The following is a 21,889-nucleotide window of genomic DNA, read 5'->3' on the forward strand; positions in this document are numbered from 1 at the left end:
TGTGGAAGGGAGAGGAAAGCGGTGCTCTAGTTTAAAAAAGAAAAAATAATCAGGAGGGCAGGACCACAGAGGCAAGGAACTGCCTAAGGAACTGGCAGGAACAAGGCAAGGAACTGACTGCTAACAAGCTTTGCCTACCAACACTTACGCCTTAGGAGTTAGGACAGGCGAAACAGGTGCTAGGGAAGGAAGCAATGAAAAGGATTCATTGCCTCTAACTCTTTTCTAGAAATGTTTCTATTTTCCTATAACTGGGGGTGGCGGTGGGGGAAGCCAACATGCGTTAAAGTGGAAAGACACAGAATACATGGTGTAGACCCTTGTTTCTCAAAGGGCTTTGGGAGACTGGTGACGTCATCACCTGCCAGCTTGCTGAGGGAGAATCCCACCGCAGACACGTGCGATCTGCATTTCAACAACAGCCCCACGGCTTTCAATTCAAAGTTTTCTAAGCCGTGAACTATCCATCTATGGATCCGTCGGGATGAGAGCTGCTAACTTCACTGCAAGGTGCACTGGCACAACAGTGAAATGAGCTACCGACCAGAAGCCCTGAAGAAGCCCAGAATATTCCCCTGCGCTGGCCCCACAGGTGGGACGGGGCAGTGTGATCATGTGCTTAGGTGGAGGCAAAAGAAGTATGCCGTCTAAGGACTTTTTTTAAAATTTAAAAAAGATTTCATTTTTTGAGAGAGAGCGTGCCAGTGAGCGAAGAGCAAAGAGAGAGGGAGAATCCCACGAGGGAGGGAGGGAGGGAGGGAGAGAGAGGGGGAGGGAGGGAGAGAGAGGGAGAGAGAGGGAGAGAGAGGGAGAGAGAGGGAGGGAGAGGGAGAGAGAGGGAGGGAGAGAGAGAGAAGCAGGGCTTCCCCAAAGCAGGGCTCGAACTCACAAACCCTGAGATCATGACCTGAGCCAAAGTCAGATGCTTAACCGACTGAGCCACCCAGGCGCCCCTGTCTAGGGAATTTTAGAACAATATGACAACCCACAGAAAGTCTGCATTTGGTGCTGGCAATCCTAGCTGAAGTCAGTGGTAAAATTCTCGTCCCAGGCAGGATGGACCACTCGCATCTCTCTGCTTGACAAAGCAGCACATCTCAGGGCACCGAGGACGGTAGGCTGTGTCCTGGCTGGACCTGCCGGCTACGTCCTCGTCTGCTGAAGGCGGCCCTGGAGGCACTGCTTTTCTTGCTCTGCCTCTTCAGCAGTGATACCGTGTGGCCTTTGAATTCTGATTCCACAGAGACTCCATTTATAGACATCAAAGATCAGCTCCCGGTGCAAACAAACCTTCTCCCCGTAAGAAATTGCTTCCAGGGTGCTCTGACTGCTCGCGGAGCAAGCTTTGTGTCTACCTTGATGGGAGAGAGAAGATGAGTCCTTGTGGGGCCCCTGCGCCTGGCACTGGCCTTGGGGTCTCAGCCTCCCTCATCTGGTCTGCCTTCTTACATCTGGATGCAGCTGTCTGCAGGAGAAACCTGGGCAGGTCATCTGCACCCTGGGGGTCTCTGATGGCTTGTCTGTGAACCAGGTGCCCATGAGGGAGGGAGGGAATGAAGGTGGGCGCCGCCTGGCAGGTGCGTAACGGGCACGGGCAGGAAGCCTCAGGAAGCTTCTCCTCCGTACTCTCTCCCTCTTCCGGCTCCTCTTCCCCAAACGTCTCCAGGCCCAGATCCACTCCCCACGCTCCCTCACCCACCTCCCTCTCTCTGAATGGATCCCCTCCCTCACCTCTGAACCCCTGCACCCCCAAGACAGGCTTTCTCAGCCTTTGCACTTGGGCTCATTCTCCGCATGGGGCCGGGTGTCTGGCACCCTCCTGCACCTCTACCCACGAGATGCTACAGCATCTCCTTCTCCCAGTTCTCTCAACCTAAACTGTCTCCGGACCCTGCCAAGCTTCTCCTGAGGAAGGAGGTGTGTGTCAAGATCCTCGGCCGAGAACCACTGCCTCAGGGGCTGAGTGACCTGGACCCACCACTGATGAGTGATTACATCACTTTTCTGTGCCTCAGTTTCCTTACTTGCACAACGGGCATGACAATAGTACCTACCCTACAGAAGGCTGCCATGAGGGTTCCACGAGCAAACGCGCACATTCTCATAATGGTGCCAGGGACACAGCGCTCAGCTGCCTTTAGCTACCCGTTCTTTCCTTCACATCTCTCCAGCAAGATCAAGTTCCTGGGTGCAGACTGTATATCGTGTGTGTCTGGTTCCCATGGCCCCTCAGGGGTTTTCATGCACGCACAGTGTTAAACAAGTCATTTGCTCACTAGTATGAAAGGGTATCCATGAACCTTGACACGTGTGAGTTGCCAAACGTGGGTGGGTCCTGTGTCCCCACTCCAAGCCCCCAGACCCCTGGTCTCTCCACGGGGTACCACACCACTAAATCAGCCTTCCCTGGCTGTGCTCAGGCTTGTCTCCACCGGCTGCAAAGCCAGCCCAGAGCCCATCAAGTCAAGCAGCAACTCCAGAAGGCCGTTTTCCTTTATGTTATCCATCCGCCTAGATCTTACTCTTCCCTTCCAAGCCCAACTTAAAAATCAGAAAGAATTCTCCTCCCTCTGCATGTGTGCAGCATTTCTCCTCTCTGTTGCCATTAGGCCCACCGAACCCTTTCAGTGATAAATTATCCTCCACAGAAGTGCTGATATCCTGCTTCTCCAAAGTTCAGCTCTGCCTAACGGAGGCCCAATTAAACATTCATGAGTGAATATGCACGTTCAAGGTAGGGTCTTTTATATATATATAATATATATATATATAAATATATACATAACATATATATTATATACATAATATATAATGTATATAATATATAATATATACTGTACATATAATATATAATATATAATGTATACAATATATAACATATATACTGTATATATAATATATACGCAATATATATAATATATATTATATACTATATATATAATATATAATATATAATACATATAAACATATACATATATATGTATATATAAACATATATATAAATATATGTGTGTGTGTGTGTATATATACATACACACACATATATACACACATATATAGTAAAGGTAGGGCCTTTTAATTTATATATAATATATAATATATAAAAACATATACATATATACATATATATGTATATATAAACATATAAACATATATATAAATATATATGTGTGTATGCGTGTGTATATATACATACACACATATATATTAAAGGTAGGGCCTTTTAATATATATATATATATATATATTTTTTTTTTTTTTTTTTAAAGTAAGCTCTAACCCAGCATGGGGCTTGACATCAAGATCCTGAGACCGAGAGTCACATGCTCTACTGACTGAGCCAGCCAGGCGCCCCAAGGTTCTTTAATCTTTAATGTATGTTAAGAAGGGGTAGAGAATTTATTCAAGTCTAAGATGTAACAAAAAGAAATTAAATGAGGTCAAAGAGGACTATTTTTTCTCTGCGAATGATAATCTGTGGAGAAATCAGAATATATCTGTTTCACTACAAACGAAGAGGCACCCCTCTCTGTGTCCTAGACGCTTAATTTGACTTCCCACCCTCTGACTGCCCAGCCATGGATGTTGGCTTTTGTGATTTTATTTCGAATAACCATTATATGAATTCATTCACTCTCGCAGCCCATATACATGCACACACACACACACACACACACACACACACACACACGCACACAGCTATGTTCTAGGTCACAGGCCTTCAGGAAACCTCGAGGGATGAAACAAAGTCCTAGAACCCAGTCTGCCTGTGGTGTCACAGTGCTTGGCTTGGAGCTGGGGTCTCTAGATACTGAGGTGAAGGAGAAATGTTCCTACTGGCCATACAATCACCAAGTTCCCATGTGCTCGAGAAACTACACATGGATGTTTCACTTCTTAGAAGAAAATCTAATTTCTTCCTCTCACATATTCCTATTAAAGTTTCATGTGAGTAGCTCTTCTCAGCCTTGAGCAAGAGTGTCTGTTCAGGTTGAACGAGAAGGAATGGCATTCACAAGTAAGAAGGAACACACAGCCCGTACCAGGAGTTCCCCCGCTTCTCATAGCACCTGGCACGTGTGGATCATGTTACATAAGCTCTGGGGGTGGGGGGCACGCTCACTTGGATCACAGCCACGGCCACTGTGAAGGAAACCGTGCTCTCAGACCTGAAGCATTTCCATGATTTGTAACAGGGATGGCCCATCACCTCAAGTACATGTAGCGGATTATCAGTGATTATCTGGATTACTGGGCTGTGGAACTTTGGTGGAGGCTGGGTGCAGGCTTAGGGGAATAGAGTGCTGTGACTCATTAGTGATGCCTGCGACGGCACAGACAAGAGAGTGGTGTTATGCGAGTCAAACAGACCGTCTTTGATCAAAAAATGATTTCAGGGAGGAGCCTGTTAAGAGCCCGAGGGCAAGCCCATGCCTTTTGTGTTTGCGTCCTCTTCTGTGCCAGACCCTCAGTTTATGTTCATAGTGCTAATGACTGAAATACAGTCATACTTCATCCTTTTTGGGTTTTCCCATTTCCAGGTACCTTAATAATGCTCTGGCAGGTGGACAGAGGTAAGCCCACCAGGCTGGTGCCATTTATGGACATGATCTGGTCCCCGATATTCAGCTTCCCCGATTTCTCGGCGGGGCCTCCATGCATCATGTTGGCGATGATCACCGTTGGCAAGATGGACCCCCAGCCAGACTCCACAATCACTACACCCAGGATTTCTCCTTTCTGCTTCTCTATGAAGACCTGAAAGGGAAGGAAAAAACGAAACAAAACGACAACACTTAGAAAGCCTGAATCAGTAACCCCAGGGTAGTGACACAAATCAAAACTTTTCCCCACTTCCTATCTGGACTCAAGAAAGACATCTCCCTCGGGTGCCTGGGTGGCTTAGTCGGTTAAGCATCTGACTTCGGCTCAGGTCGTGATCTCACAGTTTGTGAATTTGAGCTCTGAATCCGGGTCTGTGCTGGTATCTCAGAGCCTGGAGGCTGCTTCAGAATCTGTCCCTCTCTCTGCCCCTCCCCCGCTCATGCTGTCTCTCTCTCTCAAAAATAAAAAACATTACAAAAAAAAAAAAAAAAAAGGAAGACATTTCCCTGAGGCTCCAACCCAAATGAGTCCTGTCTTCTCTTGATTCCATGGCATTTGGTAAGAAACACAGGTCCATATGATTTCTTGTAATTCTCATGGCACATAAGCAATCTTGTCTTTGGCAATATAAACACAAAGAGCACCGGGTGCTTTTTAATGTAGTCCCCAGGGAGGGGGAAAGAGGCTGTGTAGGTGGGGACTTCGGTGGTGCCTTATGGTTTCCGGAAATAGCTTTGGGGTCCTATACACCAGCTGCCCTAATCCCCAGCATTTCACAAGTTCTCTCCAACACTGAAGATTCTGGTGTTAAAAATAAATAAATAGACGTTATAGACATTCTCTCTTTGCAAGGAGAAAACTGAGGACGAAGGGGAAAAAAAAATGATGCTAAGCTTATCTCCACCGAAAGGTTGGTCGAGGAAGTGGGAAAGTTGTATTTTAGATGGGCATAATTGCTTCCTAGGCAGGGCAGAGAAGACAGGAGTCAGTGTTGGTTATCTGCAGTCTCGTAAGATTTGCGGACACACTACCAAGGGGCAAGTCATGTTCTGGAAGTATCTGACCAAGAGAATGTGTACTTATTTATTCAGATTCGCAGACACACACACACACAGTGGTGGCGGCCGCTGGGCCCTGACAAAGGCTCTTCACAGGCTCATGTCCCTTCTCCTGGCTGCCGAAGCCCACAGCAGGCTGCTTCTCTGGAGAGCTGCCCAGCGGGACACATTCCCTATGACGGGCTGTTCAATTGTGTCCTCCTCGAAATCCATATTCTCCAGTATCACAGTATGACCTTATCTGGGGGCGCCTGGGTGGCTCAGTCAGTTAAGCATCTAACTTCAGCTCAGGTCACGATCTCACAGTTTGGTATGTGAGTTCGAGCCCCGCGTCTGGCTCTGTGCTGACAGCGCTGAGCCTGGAGCCTGCTTCGGATTGTGTGTGTGTGCGCCTCTCTCTCTCTGCCCCTCCTCCACTCACGTTCTGTCTGTGTCTCAAAAATAAATGAACGTTAAAAATAATAAATAAATTTAAAAGAATACGACCTTATTTGGATACAGAATCTTTGCAGAGGCAATCAAGTTAAAATGAGGTCATTAGGGTGGGCCCTAATTCAGTATGACTGGTGTCCTTACAGGAGGGGAAAGTTTGGACACAGACACACACGCACATAGGGGAAGATGATGTACAGACACAGGGATAAGACAGTCATTTCCAAGCCAAGGTGAGGGGTCTGGGACACACCCTTCCCCCACAGCTCTCAGGAGGAACCGACCCTACGGACAACTTGATTTTGGACCGCTAGCCTCCAGAACTTCGACGTTTTTTTGTTGAAGAAACCCCGTCTGAAGTACTCTGTTAAGGCAGCCCGAATACACGGATCCACCCTCCTCCAATCTTGGTCAGTCAACGACTGACCAACACAGGGTACAAACGTCTGCCAAATCCTTTGGCCCAAGGTGGGACAAGTCTTCCCTGTGACCCAGAGCTTCCTCTGGATCAGAATGAAGCTCATCTCCAGCAAGGCCACATTTCTCTAAGCTTAGCGTCCCTACCACCCTGCTGCCCACACTCACTTTTTCCTGAGTGCCCTCTCTCCCCAAATCCCTTGAACAAGAATCCCTGCCTCAGGCTCTGCTTCTAGGGAACAGAGGACACCAAACCTACATCGGTGGATAAAAAGAGCACTTTCTAATACAGTACTTTGTATTTCCTTGGGGAAGCCGAGCCCCTGGACTAGACTTTGAAGACACCCAGTTCTGACCTGAGCCCTGGGGGCGCCTCTTCCACACAGACCCCATGCTCCAGCCATGCTCTCTCATTCATGGCCCCCCAGACAGCTCCAGGCTTCTGTACTTTGGCCCAGCTCTCTGCAGTCTTTTACACTTTCCAAAGAATACCCAGACCTCCAGCCCAGCTCCAATGGCTGCATTTTCCTCCAGACACTCCTGCAAAGCTCCGTCTGAAGCAACAGGCCGCCCCTGGAGGAGCACAGAGTCTGTCACCTGAGACCCGACATCTGCTCCATTCTCACAGTGGTCTCTGACCAGTGCTTGTGCTCAGTACCATCACTAAACTTTTCCGTGCCGTTTCCGAGACGGTGGGCTTGGGAAGGCGGGGAACGGGTCCTGTTCACCTCTGGAACCCACCCCAACCCTCGCTCAGGACTGCCCGGAGCAGAGGACGGTCCACCTTGGTGACAGGCCCTCACGAGAGGGGAGCAGGAGTCGGGCCTGAGTCCCCGGCAACGTCCCGCCGATGACGCGCTCCTCCCTCAACCGTCCCACCTTCCCTCCCCGGCAGGGCTGCCCCCACACTCCTGGGGCTCCTGCCCCTCCGGCCGAGCTGGGAGAAATACCTACATCTTTGCAGTTTTCCGACTTGGAGAAGTGGATGAGGTCGTCGTTGTACATGTCCTGGGTGTTGAGCAGGTCACTGTACTCCTTCTGGCTGAGGTCTTCAGGGTTAATCCCGTTGGCCCTGAGGAATTCCTGGTATGCCACGCTGAAGGCCTGCCCGATGGACTGTGCGATCAGCTGGGCCTGGACGGTAGCCGGAGAGGGAAGACAGAGGTCAACGAGCAAGCCCTGCTGGCGAAAGTGCCCGGGTCCCTGCAGGACCGGGAGCCCCAGGCACCAGCCGGGCCGGTGGGTCGACACGCGGCACGAACGCCTGCGAGGGGCCGTTCCCAGAATGACTAGGGACGTGTTTCACTATGACGGTGATCACAAGGGAGCCACCGGCATCCAGTGGACAGGAGTCAGGGCTGCCGGACCCACTGCCACGAAGAGGACGGTCCTGCCCAAAGACGAGCCACTCTACACCCTGAACAACTCCCGAGCCCACTGGACGCTCGTATCCATGGACCACCCGGATGAAACCATCTGAGTCCAGGGTGCCACTTCAACTTATGTAGAACACAAAGGCATTAACTGCACGGTTCTAGTTCACATGGAAGGTTCCGAGCACACAGCTGCTATGTTAAATGAGAGAAGATGATGATTTGCTTCGTCCAGCATCTTCCCCGAGACGTAAGCTTCAAGATTTTGGAAAATCATTAGCAGCAACGCTATCGGTGGTTATCTGGGTGGCCAGCAAATCACATCACCAGCAGCCTGTGTATTTGCTGCACACTGAGGGGATTCTGCATGAGGGTGGGGCCCGTCTACACGTCCATGTTCCTACTGAGCTCTCAATTCAAAAGGTCAAATAAGAAGGGTTTCCAATATTCAGCGAAACGCTATGTCGGCGTAAGCATGGGATGGCTCTGCTATTCCTTCTGGAATGGCCGGGCCTGAGCATCGACATGCTGTAGTAAGTACAATTTTATTTGGGCTTGCTTTCCTTTAATTTTCCTTTGTATTACATTTATGGCAACGCTTTAGTCTGTGGACAAATTTTCAAAGGGGGAAGTTCTATTACCTATGAATTTTATTTCAGGACGGTAACGGGGCAGCACAAAATATCTGTTGTAGGAAGGGGGTTCTGGGTCCCGCGGAGTTGGAAACCCTGATCGAGCCCAACCCGTAGTGTCCAGGTGAGGAGGCTGAGGCCCAGAGACGTGAAGGAACTTGCTCAAGGTCACACAGCTCACGGGGCTGGAACTGCTTCCGTAGGTTCTTTCTCGGCAGCCTCTCCCTGCATTAATTCACCCACGCTATGAATTCAGCTCGCTGGCCGCCACCAGCATTTCTCACGCGCCTGTGCTTCATTCGGCACTAGCCAAGGACCGTGACAGCAGTCCTCGCCTCTAGCCTGTGACTGACGCGAGCACGATAGTGCCACGGGCCCTCATCCTAAGCTCTCGAGACCATGTTTCAGAATTTAGCAAATTTTGGATTTTAGAAAGGCAACAGGGTGCATGTATCACACACGGTCTAAAAACCCCATCGGAACCCGGGGAGTTGCCCTGTAGCCAACAGTAATATTCCTGCAGCAAAATGGAGAAGATTCATGGTAAGCTGGAAAAATCCTAGACATGGTCTCATGGCAGTCCCGGATAGGCTTATCAGCCAATGGACTACAAAAACCCCTTTTGCTTCTCGAAGCCCTTTAGACTTGGGAACTCTGGGTCTGTTTCATCACCCCCGTTGGACAGGCAGGGAACAGAGGCTGAGAGGTGAAGGTAGCAGTTTAGCTAAAAGCAGCTGATGAACACTGAAATCGGAACCTCCTATGGTGGCTGGCTGCAGGCAAAGAAATGCTCCACTTTTCTCACTCTGTGAATCTGGGGACTTCACACGCACGAGTCATGAACAACGAGGACCGCCACCCCGTGTCCTGAGTAAAACCGGGAGTGAGGCATCACTACAGGCACGAGAGGCACATGTGGATGGATGACCTGAAAAACGGCAGCACGCGTGCCGTTACTGACGGAGGCCCCTGGCAGACGCACAGGCTGCTGCTGTGTGCGCGCTGTCTCCTGGGGCCACACGGCAGCCCGTGGGGGAGATGCTGTCGTTTTGCACAAGCTTGGTAAAAGTAAGATTGCCAGGTCCGCTCTTATCACACCTCTTGCTTCCCCGTTCCTTTCATCATCTTCCCAGATGGGAGCCTGCACAAAAAGGGACCCCCTCCTTAGGAGCTCAGAGCCAGCTGGGGGCAGCAGAGCGTCACGTGGGCATCCACATGCCTGGGGGGGGGGTGCAGAGCTAACTCCACCTTTCCAGCCTGCCTGCAGGACACGCGAGCCTTAAGCTTCCAAGTGTCACTTCCGAAACTTTGAGAAACTTCCAGAACTCATTTTCTCCCCGTGTGCATGCCTGGCCTCCAGCTTTCAAGGAATACCAGGGAGGATGGCTGCCTTCTCAGCGATCTCGTCCCGGGGGGCTGTATTCTAGGGAACCAGACCAGCGGACGATGGTGCAGAGAGCGTGAGCGTCTCCACTCCCTGTGGCTGAAGCCCCGGGGAAGAACAGCTGGCCTTGGACTCCTAACTTCTTGCAGGAAGGCAATTTACTGCAGCTAGATGAACACCCTCCTGGAGAAAAATGGCCTCATTTAAGGAGCCAAGGCTCCCACAGGCAATTTTCTTTAGCTACGGGCTCTCTGCTCAACATGAGTAACAGTGCTTATGCCGCTGTGGCGGGAGGAAAATCAGCACAATGACGCGGACACGGCCCCACTGGGGGGGGGGGTGCTCTATGGTTCCAGACCTTCATCACGGGGCCATGGCCCCTGGCCCTGAAGGGAGCTTCTAAGACCTGCCAAGCTTGAGAAGCCAGATGCCTACGAAGCTTGAAGCCCGGAGGCCTCGCCAGCAGTTCCAGGGATGCCTGGGGGAAGAAGGCCCAAGGGAGGAAGGGGCCCTGCCTCTGCGGTGAATGAATTTTCTCCGTTGACTGTGATGCCTGGGAAGATGGGGGTTAGGACTCACTGGCTTGGTGACAGGAGGAGCTGCTGGTTTTCGTGAGGACGGAGAGCTGGCAGGCGGTGCTTCAGCCGCTGGCGGGGGCGGGGAGGTAGGAGCAGGAATCCTAACTGTCCTGTGGTCTAGAGGGTGATGCTACACAACCGCGAATGATCCTCCCCAAATGCCCTCATGCCCAGGAGACATGCGCTTGGGGCCCTCATGGGTCTGACTGCTTTCCTTCTCCTCTTTCCCCTCATTCTAAGCCATCCTCAAACTATACCAGTGGGCCCCTACCTCAGGGCCTTTGCACTTGCTCTTTTCTTAGTCTCGGTTGATGCAGGTCTCTCTTCAAATGTCACCTCCTCAGAGAAGGCTCTGTTGATTATCCTAATCTAATAGCTCCTGTCCCGGCTTTAGTTTTCCTTACAGAACTTCTGGCTATCTAGCTTAAGTACATTTATCTATTTACTTTCTATCTCCCTATGAGCATCATACTGAATACCTTGTCTGTTTATTCAGCCTTGTATCCCTAAAACAGTGCTTGACACATAGTAGGCGCTCAACAAATATGTGCTTCATGTATGATTGAGACCGACTCAGGTTCTGAGAAAGAGAATCTGGCCCACCCAAAGGCAGCCCAGGTCACCCAGCGAAAAGATCCGGGGAGGCATCCTTACATCCTCAGACTCAAAGACGTGGCATATCATCTTGTACTGCCTTTTTCCATCCTGGGATGGGTGGGAGGCTTCCACATTCTCCTGGGAGTTGGAGCGGGGCATCCGCCTGCGGGCCATCAGTACGACGATGTTCCCGATGTCCGCTATATAGGAAATGGTCCTCAGAGGGTGGTCCATCATCGTCTCCTGGAGGGCATAAGGGAGAGGATGCTGAGTCCGGAGCAGCATCTAATGGCCCATGAGAGAGTCTGTCACCCCACAGCCCGGCCAAGTGCAGTCCCCGAGTGGCAGGTGGGGGGTGGGGGCTGGGTTCAAAGGCTGCTGCCAGATTTACATGCACCCACTCAGGCCTGGGGGCAGTTCCCGGGACTAACAATGACCCAGAGCAAGAAGGGGTCTGTGGTATGCGAAATAAAACGTTCAGTCGTTTTACAACCAGTAGAATCTCTGGTGGAGAGGTTCAAAGAATAAAATATCCACATGTGATGGTTGCATTGTGCGTGCATATGTGTGTGTGTGTGTGTGTGTGTGTGTGTGTGTGTGTATGTGATTTTAAACAAAATTTCATAAAAGGCGAATCTGTTCAAGGTCACGAATCTTCTCGTGAAAACTTATGAGAAGGATTTGCAAACAACATCCACGGCTTATTTTTTCCTTAGATCTTCAAGGAAACGGTCCCAGAGCACCACGGCCCCCTCCCCCGCAGCGGGCGCTGCAGACACAGCCTTCTAGCTTGTTTGGAAGCCAGCAGCTGAGGACAGGGGACCTATGGACATGGGCACAGGCTGGGAGCGGCCACGCTGGGAACTTCACCCCGGGAAAGGTGGCCTGCCAGCTAATACCTGTGTGTCGGCATTCAGTACTTTGATTCTCTGGGTAGAAATGAAGAGATCCACCTCGGTCATCGGCTGAGATTCCCCTTCGGGAGCCTGAGAAGAAAGATGCACCAAGGGAAAGCTTAACGCCTCACCCCGACTCGAGGGCACGGGAGCAAGGTTAGCTCACACACAGAGGCACTGAGACACAGTCACCAGAACGGCAGGGCTGACTCCAGATTGCGACCGCCAAAGCAGAAGGGACCACAGAGGACGGACTCACGAACGAGGGTGAGCGTTGCCGGTTAAGGGGGAAGACGCCCAATCCCCTCTGCCTCTCCCCCTACAGAAGAAGGGTGTGACTCTGGGAACGATGGTCGTGAACTGCCCTTTCTACAAGGCTTTTGGAGCCCAACAGATTGAAGAGTAAGGGCAAGTGACCCACACCCCGAGACCTTGGAGAAGTCAGAGTGTCTGCCCCTGTTCAAGTGATGGGGGACAATGTTTAGAGCAGGAGCAAAGTCATTTGGATGCAGTTCTGGTAAAAGGGTCTTCACATTCGCACACCATCACAGCGACACAGAAGCCGTACCCACTCCTGAAGCCACCCCATTAAGAAGGAGCCCCAGATGCCTCAACACCCCATAGGTAGCCCACAAGCACCTAGAAGCTCGATAACCAAACAAGCACATCCGTCTCGTTCACTTAGGGTTTAAGTCCGCGCAGTGTGGTTATTAGCGAGTTTTCTTTTTTGCATCCAGCAATCTGACAAATCCACAAGTCAAACGTGACTGTAATTGAACAGACCCAAGTCCCTGCCACATTAATGCTCCTGAAGGGTGGGAACTTGCACACTCCTGTAGGATTCATTTAGCATCTCCAATCCGCTGCCTGTTGTCTCTCTGATGTGAAATGGCTCATGAGCAACAGAAAACAGCCACTTTGGGCAACTCAGTTTTGAGAAACGTTGGCTAATGGGGCGGTTCAAAAAGAAATCTGAACGAAAACTTGCTGGATGCAGAAAACAAAAACACAAAATAATAAAAAGGCAAAACGTAAATAAATGAAAAGAACAGGCATAACACCAAGCTGATGACGTTATTTGTACTGCACCTTCTTTCTGCTTTTGGCTAATTTCTGGGCCATCTGCTTAGCATGGAAACAGAGACAGGAGAACAGTTAGAAAAGAATTTGCAGAGACTCAAAGCCAAAAAGGGAATTGACAAACTAGTATCAATAGTGCATAAAGCATTTCTGTGTCAGGAGAACTGACTTAAAAAAAATCCTGGTCTACAGACAATCAATTTCCTAACTCACGATTTCGTAGGTGGCAGGGGCTGTAGGAGGAAGGAAACGGATTGAGGTGCTTTTTCTATGTAACTGCAATCGATGCTTTCAAAGAACCAACTTGGTTCTGTTGATTTTCTTTATAGTACGCCTGTTGGCTACTTCCTTGATTTCAACCTACATCTGAATTTCCTTTTACTTTCTCTGGATTACATTTGATTTCTTTTTTTCTGGCTTCCTGAGATGAAAATTTAAAGGACAGATCTTTAAACTTGTTTTTTTCCCCAATACATTTATTTAAAGCTGTCAATCTCCCTCCAAGCACTGCATTAGCTGTATCCACAAATTTGTCATATTCCAATCTAATTATCCCTTCAAAATGTTTTCTAATTTCCATCGTGAGTTTTCCCTTGAACTGTGGATTATTTAGAGTGGTGTTATTAATTTTAATACATTTGGGGATTTTCTAGTTTTCTTTTTGTTACTTATTTCTGAATTAATTCCACTGTGGTCAGAGAACATACTGAATTGTGCTGGGTTCTTAGCCCTATGATCCAGAACATGACTGACTGTGGTGAATGTCAGGCGAACTTCAAAAGATGCATTCTTCAGTTGTTGGGAATAGTGTTCTACCAATATCAATGAGGTCAGTTAGGTTGGTTAAGGGTACAGTTTAAATCTTCTGTGTGCTGCCTGATATTTTTGTTTGTTCTAAAATTTACTGAGAGAGGTGTGTTAAAATCTCCAGCTGTTACTATGGATTTGTCCCTCTCTCCTTTTGGTTCTGCTAATATTTGCTTTATCTGTTTTATATCTGTGTTATAAGGTACATACAGATTTAAGGTACTTGCGTCTTTCTGTTGGATTCATCTTTTTATTGTTCATCTCTAGTAATAATTCTTGCCTTAAATTTGTGTACTATTAATACAGCCTATTCCTAACTAGAAATAGATTAACATTCATCCCCCCACCTTTTCTCATAAGTAAAAGAGAACACAGTTGATTAAAAAAGAGAGACAGACTGCAGCCAGATTGTCTAAAACTGAATCCCCGCTCTGCGACCTACTAGCTGCGTGACTTGGAGCGAGCCGCTTCATGTCTCTGTGCCTCAGTTTCCTCATCTGTAAAATGAGGATAAAAACAGTATCTACTACAGGGCTGTTGTGAGGATAAAATAAATGTGTGCAAAGCTCTTAGAACAGTGTCTGGTGCATTACGAGCGCTATGTTTGTGTTGCATGTTACAGGATTATAATTTACCTACGTCAGAGTGTAATTTCTTGGCTCTTGGTAAGGCTTGCTGGATATACACAGATCCTGTACAAATAATGGTGAGTCAATGGCCAAACCACGCACGCTGTTGTGGTGATGGGGGTGGGTGGAGGACTGTCTGCTCTCTCATACTCCTTCGTACTCACCTGGGGAAAAGCCCTTTTGCTCCCAGCAGCACGTCTCTAGTTCATTAATGAGTCAAACGGGGGTGTCTGTTCTATCTCACTGGAGAGAAACCAGATGAGTCGGCCATCCAAACACCAAGTACCTCATCTCTGGTACAGCCAGGAAACTAGGGCAGCCCTCCTTCCCCCCTCCCCCCCACAGCTCCTCCTGGTGGCCATGAATTCATGGTGAACAGTCTGCTCTGGCAAAGTCAGAAGGCAGCAAGCGCAAGGGGGTATCGTAACTGCTGTGTGCGATGGTGGACGTGTGTCCGCGTCTGAGGAGTGGCCCTGTGCTGATGTTCCGCCAGACCGTGCAGATTTCTAGGTGGGATCCGACAGTCCCATGGCGGGGGGGGGTGAGGGGGTGGGGGGGTGGGGGGGGTGTTCTCATCTGCATCGGCTGCCATCCTCATGATAAATGACCACTGTGAGATCCTCACATGCATGTGTTTGTTCTACCACTTTCCCTGAAATTATCTGGCCGGCATATAAGAATTTGTGATATTCTCGATACCAAAACCTAACAGCTGTGGGACAGGTCAACATTCTTCGCTGTAAGGAGCAGGGATCTGAAAGGGTCCTCCTCTCAGAGGAAACTAAGTCTGCTGCCAATGGAACAACCACACTTTTTTTTTTTTTTTAACTGGGATGGTTGATGAAGAAAGAGAACCCAAATGGCCAACCAAGTTTCATGAAAGGCATCCTGAGATAATTTCTATGAAGCGAAGGAGATTTTATGCACCTAAAGTAATACCAGGTGCCCAACCACATGTGCTGCTCAGGTGTCCTGAAACCAATTCTAATCTGAGGTTTACACATGACACGCAGGAGACGGTCGGATCCGGAATGAGAAATGGCAGTAGCAGAGAAGCCCGAGAGGACTAGAAGGCCTGCGTGTGTCGTAAAGCAGTGAGTGACAGCATCCCTTGCAATCCTCGTGATTCACGGGACCGACTGCGGCTTGCCCCTCGGTAAGCTGTGGCACCGGGGACATAAACCATGGAACTGTCACTCACCCTCTCACTCTGCGAGGCGTGTTTACTGTCGTTAAGACTCTCGAGGTTAGTCACGCTGGGGATCCTCCGGACTATTCTAGCTTTTCTTTCCCCAGCTGACATCTACGGGGCACTCGCTAGGTGCCACGTCCTTCTGAGCAGCTCACGTGTGTCGCAGTGCGAAAGCTTCGGGCAACCCTGTGAGGTGCGCACCGTACTCTCTTGCAGAAGCGGCAAATGAGGCACAGAGAGGCTAATTAACATGCTCAAGGGCGCTCAGCTGTTAAGAGGCAGGACAGAGATCCCAGCCCCTGAAATCTCACTCTACTCTCCAAATCACTAGTTGTGTACCTCGGGCAAGCGTCTCAGCTGTAAACCTCTCAGTGTGTCAGTGAAGAGGGCTGATCACACCCACCTCACAGGATTTCCCACCCCCTCCATTTTGAGTAAGTGAGATCAATGTATGTGAAGGACGTGCTCCAAGTGCTCATATACCCTTTTCATGTTAATCACAGGCTTCTGAGTCACGCGGGAAATCACGTGGCTTGCACAAAGCCTCACTGGTAGAGATTTTCATTCCACAATGAAGTCCTGATTGTTGACGGTTAAAGAAAACCTTTCCAGGAAAGAACAGAAAAATCTCATCTTTTTGGGACAAGCCAGGGAAGACAAACATGAGAATGGGTGATAATGAGAGCTCCTGAAAAAAGCGCAGCAAAAAACATCCAACGCCATTTGTGAGTCAAGGACACGAGCGTCACAAATGTGGGAAGGATGGAGACACGTGTGCCACGTCCCGCGTGGACGTGAAGCGGTTTCCGGGGCTCAGGGAAGGGCCCGGCAGGCCAGCCCGTCTTCCGGCCGAAGGGCAGCGAGCAAGAGGGTGGAGTGAGGCATGGATGCAGAGGAGAGAAAGGAAGACGGGGTTCCAGCCACGATGGCTTCAAGGCTGGGTCTCTAGGCAGGGTCAAGGCACGGCTCCCACACTGGGGGACGAATGGGGCGTCTCTATCTACGGTGCTAGAGACACTGACAGCACGTAGGGCAGAAGTTGCTCCCAAAACGTGTTCCAGAGAATCTCAGCGGCATGACTTTCAACAGGCACCCCACAGCGATCATGTATTCTATGTTCAGATAACGATGGGAGTTTCTGGTTAAACAAGGTGAATGAGATCTCCTTAGTACAGGAGTTCTCAAAATCTTTGATAGGAGAACATATGTGGCAAATTCAAAAAAAGGGATCTATTTTGCGGCGTTTCTTGAGCTAATGTGCCGACAGAACCTCATCGGCGGGAGGCACGCAGCGTGATTGGGATGCCCCAGAGCGCAGAGAAAAGATGCTCCATGAGGATGGTCTACCCCAGTGTTGGACAGTGGTCCCCAAATTACAGTGTACCTCAGAATCTCCTTGAGGGCTAATGAAAACACAGATTCCTGGGCCCTACCTGCCCCCCACCATGAATTTTGGACTGGGGTGAGCCTGAGAATCTGCATTTCTAACAAGTTCCCAGGTGGTCCTGATGCTGCTGGTTAAGGAATCCCATTTTGAGAACTACCTCTTTAATGCATTCCTTAGTCATATGGGGGCTTCCTAAAAGGATATTTCTTCTCAGAAATGACGAACAACAAAGGCAGAAAAGATACATTAGGGAGGGTCCAAAGATGGAAAAAAAAAAAAAAAACTTAAGAAAAATGGCAGATGTCTTCTAATTCTGATGTTGCATTTAGATCCACCTTATTTATCACACTTTGATAGATGGAAAGGCTTTTAATTTCAGATTCCTCAACCTGCCTTGAATTACTGTTACTTAACCAACCGTCTTGGTTCCCTTATTAGACTGCAAGTTTCTCAAGGTCAAGGATTGGGTCTTGGTTAGTTTTTATCTCCTGAGATGCCTCTCACAAGGGTCTGTAGAGGAACAGTTCGCTTTCTGAGCCAAATTCCTTTGTTTTCCTCTCACGTTAACTAGAAAATTTCGGGCCAAACCACAACTCCAAATTCTCTCCCCATTTGGCAAATAAATTTATAAATTCTTTAAGAAAACATTAATTCTGCAAACTCCAAGTGCGAGTCAATGAGCACCACAACAGACCCCCAGGAAGGAAGTTAAAGAGAGTTCTGAAAGCCCAGCTTCAGGTTTGGTGTTTGCTCAGAGTTAACGTAGCACAGACACCAGGGCCACCCAAGACTCATGGTGAGGAAGGTCTCACCCACACCCACTGGTCAAACTCTGTAGGCAGAGGAAAGAAAGAGGGGTAAGATGGGGGTCCCCATGGGGAAGAAGGGAAGGAAAAGGAATCCGAAACAGAAGGACGAAACCCCTCCTGGTTCAGATGACACATCAAGGTGGAAATCACTTATCAGTTTGTCCTGAGGATACTAAGTGGATTTCCAAATAAATCCACACATTTTCCTCTTTCTTTCCTTCCTTTCCTGGACACTGTCAAATCTGTAGCTACCTTCCTCTCTGCATCTTTATAGAGGTGGCCTAGAATGACTCATTCCTGAAAGGTCAGCCTCTCTTTAGGAAACAGGGTGGCACCACATCCCTTACAGAAAGGGGTCTCCTACGCGCACGTGCGGGCCCACAGCGCAGGCGCCCGCGAGACCATCCCCACTGATCCAGAGAAATGCTCTAGGTGCCCTGGTTCCCTCTATGAAATCTCAGGGCACATCCTGACACAGTAGCTTTCTAGAGGAGTGCAGAACTAAACCACGGGTCTGTGCACCTAGCATTTGAAAAAGCATCAGGCTGGGGGTCAAGTCAAACAACTTGACGGGCATTTAAATTGAGGTAAAAGGAACAGGAGGCAGAATATATTTAATGACAGGCAACAGCCCCTTCAGATGCACAGAAGCACATCGCAAAGATGATACTTACAAATGAAATGTAACCATTTAACTTTACCACTCTATAATGAATTCCTTACACTACAATAATTTGCTGTAAAAAATAAATATATGTGTACCATATGTCTGCTCTGCTCTAGGCAGGTCTAAAATGGATTTATAATCAGACAGCCTCATCTTGCTTGTTATGATCAACAAAACCATCTAATTTTTTTGATTCAAATCAACCGTGGAACTTCTGGATACCGATCCTTTGAAGCCTCAAAGCGAACCTTCTGGTTTCTTATCAGGGAGGCTGGACTTTAAGAAGGGAAAACCGCGCTCTAGGACCTCACTGCGGAAATCGGAAGCTGTAATTCACAGCACGCTGGGTCGTGGCCGGGCTCTGGCTCAGGGGGCCACAGCACACGCTGAGCACGCCTTTACGTTCTGGGGATGTGCCTGCTCCCTTCCTCCAGGTCACATGTCACAGGGCAGTGGAAAGAGATAAACTATCTGTGGGACTCAACGGCTCCCACTCAGGAGACCGATAACCAAGGTGCCCAGTATGATACCCTAACCTGAACGTGTGTGAAACCTGGATGGACAGAAGCCGGGAGAACGCATGTCAAAACAGCACAGTTTTCTGCCCTGGGAACCTTCAGGGCTCCTCTGGGGGGCGGGCTGCTGCTCTGTTCTGAAGGACTCACGTGAATGGGCTGTGGTGGTGCTCCCTGACAGGGGCTGAGGGGTGCTCTGGCGTTCTGTGGGAGTTACATCTCTATGCTGTCCGCCTGCATCCAACACCTGCCCTCCTGCTCAGGTACACCCTGCACCCTCACTGGCTCGATTCACTTCTCACTGGTGCCGCGGAGCCCGAGGGCAAGGCTCTCCCTCTACACACTGCTGTTTTCTCTTCCTTCCGGAGACCTTGCCCAGCCTTGCACACGCAAGTGCTCAAGAAGTCGTTTCTCCTGGATTAAGGACCCTAAGTGACTGGCCTACACTTGTTCTGTCTCTTTCCACACTGCCTCCGCGACACCAGGAGGTAACCGGGGCACGTGTGCACACGACCACACAGGAAAGGGAAGGGTTCCCTGAGGAGGAATGGGATTTTGACCGGCTGAAGCTGGACAGAACCAAATCTGGGGAGTCCTAACCTGCTCCAGCTTGCTGGAAATACCTGGTTCTGGGTTTCGGTGGTGCTGGTATCCCCGGGGCTCCAGGTGGACCGGCCCTGTGGCCCCAGCATGCCTGCCCAGTGGTTCTAGGTGCTGGTGGTGCTTACTGGCACCAGAAGTGTCCCTGGAGCCCTAGGTCTGTCCACGATTCCAGGTGGCGCTGGCATCATGGTGGAGATTCTAGAGCTCGGCATTTCCGTTGGGATCAAACCAGTTCTAGTTGGCTCAAAGTGGTTGTGAATGGTTTCAACCAGATGAAAGTCGTTCTTGCTGGATCAAAACAGGGTTGCTCCTTTTAAATCTTGATAAGGCAGATGCCAATCGGTCATGACTGGCTCAAGCCCGTTTAAACACTGGGCTAGCTACCTCGTTATGGTTAGATCTGATCCAACGGCTCCCTGCGCCTGGAGCAAACCAGTTCAATCTAGTCTGAGCAGGATCAGCTGGCTCAAAAGCAGGAGGCTGAGTCTGAACCACGCGCGTAACACCAAGTGTTCAAGTCACTGACTGCGACGTGCGTGAAAATCCAGGGATAAAGCTCTCGTGCTGGAGAGGTGATGCTCAAAATGACATCGTTCCTCATGCTACCAGCTTTCCAAAGTTTAGGATCATATGTGCTTTTTCTTAAGACTGGCCATTGAGAACACCCCAAGTATACAGCATTTATCCAAAAGGACTCAGGCACACCTTTTTTCTGTTGGCAGGTACACCATCCCAATCCGCTCTCCCCTACACTTGGGACTAGATATGCATGAGGTATGGGGGAGACCACCGTGGACGGCTCAGGCCGCCGCACCCACCCCCGGGACCCCCTTACCTTGATCCTGCTCACGGCTTCCTGGGCCTGCATCATGCGCACGTTTTTGGAGGGAGTTTTGTCAGAGAGCAGCTGGGTGGAGCCAAGGTAATTGGCAGCAAAAATGATCCCATCGATCAAGTCTTCGGGGTCACAGGGTCCGGGAACTGGAACACACAGAGCCGCAGGGGTGAGTGAAGCCGCCCTGGGGTGGGCCCCACAAATCGCTGACCGCACAAGCACCCTCCCCGACCGCTCAGTGCCAGCACAGGTGGCCCCCGCGGTGGAGACCCTGAGCAGGTGCATCACCCTGCCAGTCCAAGGCACCTCTCCGGGTCTGCCTTCACTCACACCTTGCTTTCAAAGGGAAGAAACAATTTCTTCTTCATCCACTTTGCCCAGGCCATTTACTGGGAGAAATGATGTGTTTATTTAAATATGAAACATACAACTCAGTGACAAAGGATGTTGTTTTTCCTGTTAGACTGGGAGCCCTCTGGGGACAAAAGACCATGTCATGTTCTTCTTTGGCTCGCGTGGCTAATCAGTGCCTGTCACCCAGGGGGCATCAAATAAATGTTTGCCAGACAAATGGTTAGGTGAGCAGGAGGCCGCTTTATTAGAAAACCTCATTTTAAAGCGCCACGTTCGCATCTCTCCCTTCCACTTTATGCATAATGGGGAAAACAAATCTTACCCATCGGAAAAATGGGCATTTGTTTGAGAAGGTCTGGATCCCTAGAATGGCCTCTGACCCCAGCTCTGTGAGGCAGATGACATTACCCTGAGTCCCCTGATGTCAACCTTGCTGACTTACAGGCTGTGGTGTCCCCGGCTTGCAGCCACACACGGATCAATTCCGAGGAAAAGCAGAATTTTCTGTTCTCACTGACCAGCCTTTTAAATTAAACCTTACTTTTAACATATTTAAAATGGGGCCATCTGATTCTAACCATCATCACCTGCAAACCCTACTTGAGATTAAAACATGTCTGGGACTAATAAATGACTTGAGAACAGATGCACAAAGAAAGGCGTTTTAATTCTGCAGTGAAAAACATATGTATTTTCTTTGGCTTGAATGCCATATTTGGGGAGATTAAAATATACATTTTTAACCTACTGTTAAAACCCCAGGCTCTTAAATTAGATAACTGGCAAAGGAAACAATTTGCTTTTTCCTTCTGGAAAGCTAATCTGAAATGATTTTTATTTTTATCCCTCAACATCGAGCTCATCTTGAGCTTAACCAGCTGCTTCCCATGGATAAGCTACTTATCAGAATTCAGTCTTAAAACAATCTTATCGTTTTCCTAAAGCCAAGGTGGTGGCTGACACAAAGAAATGAACAGCATTTTAGGAAAGGCCTTCACCAAGCATCTGCGTAGTCAATAAATAAGGAAACGTGTTGTTT

At 49.3% G+C, this 21,889-nt stretch overlaps 1 protein-coding gene across 8 annotated transcripts in view; it reads right to left on the minus strand.

Moving 5' to 3' along the window:
* Positions 1-21,889, minus strand: part of APBA1 (amyloid beta precursor protein binding family A member 1) — a 207,696-nt gene that overhangs the window by 10,285 nt on the left and 175,522 nt on the right. For 6 of the 8 annotated variants that reach the window (XR_006966147.1, XR_006966145.1, XR_006966146.1 and 3 more), the window contains 5 exons: positions 20,497-20,642; positions 11,976-12,062; positions 11,134-11,319; positions 7,467-7,646; positions 4,546-4,758 (listed from right to left, as the gene is read on the minus strand). Coding sequence is in view for 5 of the 8 variants with exons in the window: in XM_047101879.1 (XP_046957835.1) it covers positions 4,546-4,758; positions 7,467-7,646; positions 11,134-11,319; positions 11,976-12,062; positions 20,497-20,642 (812 nt within the window). In the remaining 3 variants the exon portion in view is untranslated. The remainder of the gene's footprint in view (positions 1-4,545; positions 4,759-7,466; positions 7,647-11,133; positions 11,320-11,975; positions 12,063-20,496; positions 20,643-21,889) is intronic. The other 2 variants (XM_047101870.1, XM_047101886.1) reach the window with 2 other exon arrangements.

The sequence above is a fragment of the Lynx rufus genome, unplaced genomic scaffold, assembly GCF_022079265.1.
Source record: "Lynx rufus isolate CCGP_SWC_20201006 ecotype Redwood Valley unplaced genomic scaffold, mLynRuf1.p SCAF_10, whole genome shotgun sequence".
NCBI classification, from domain to species: Eukaryota; Metazoa; Chordata; class Mammalia; order Carnivora; family Felidae; genus Lynx; species Lynx rufus.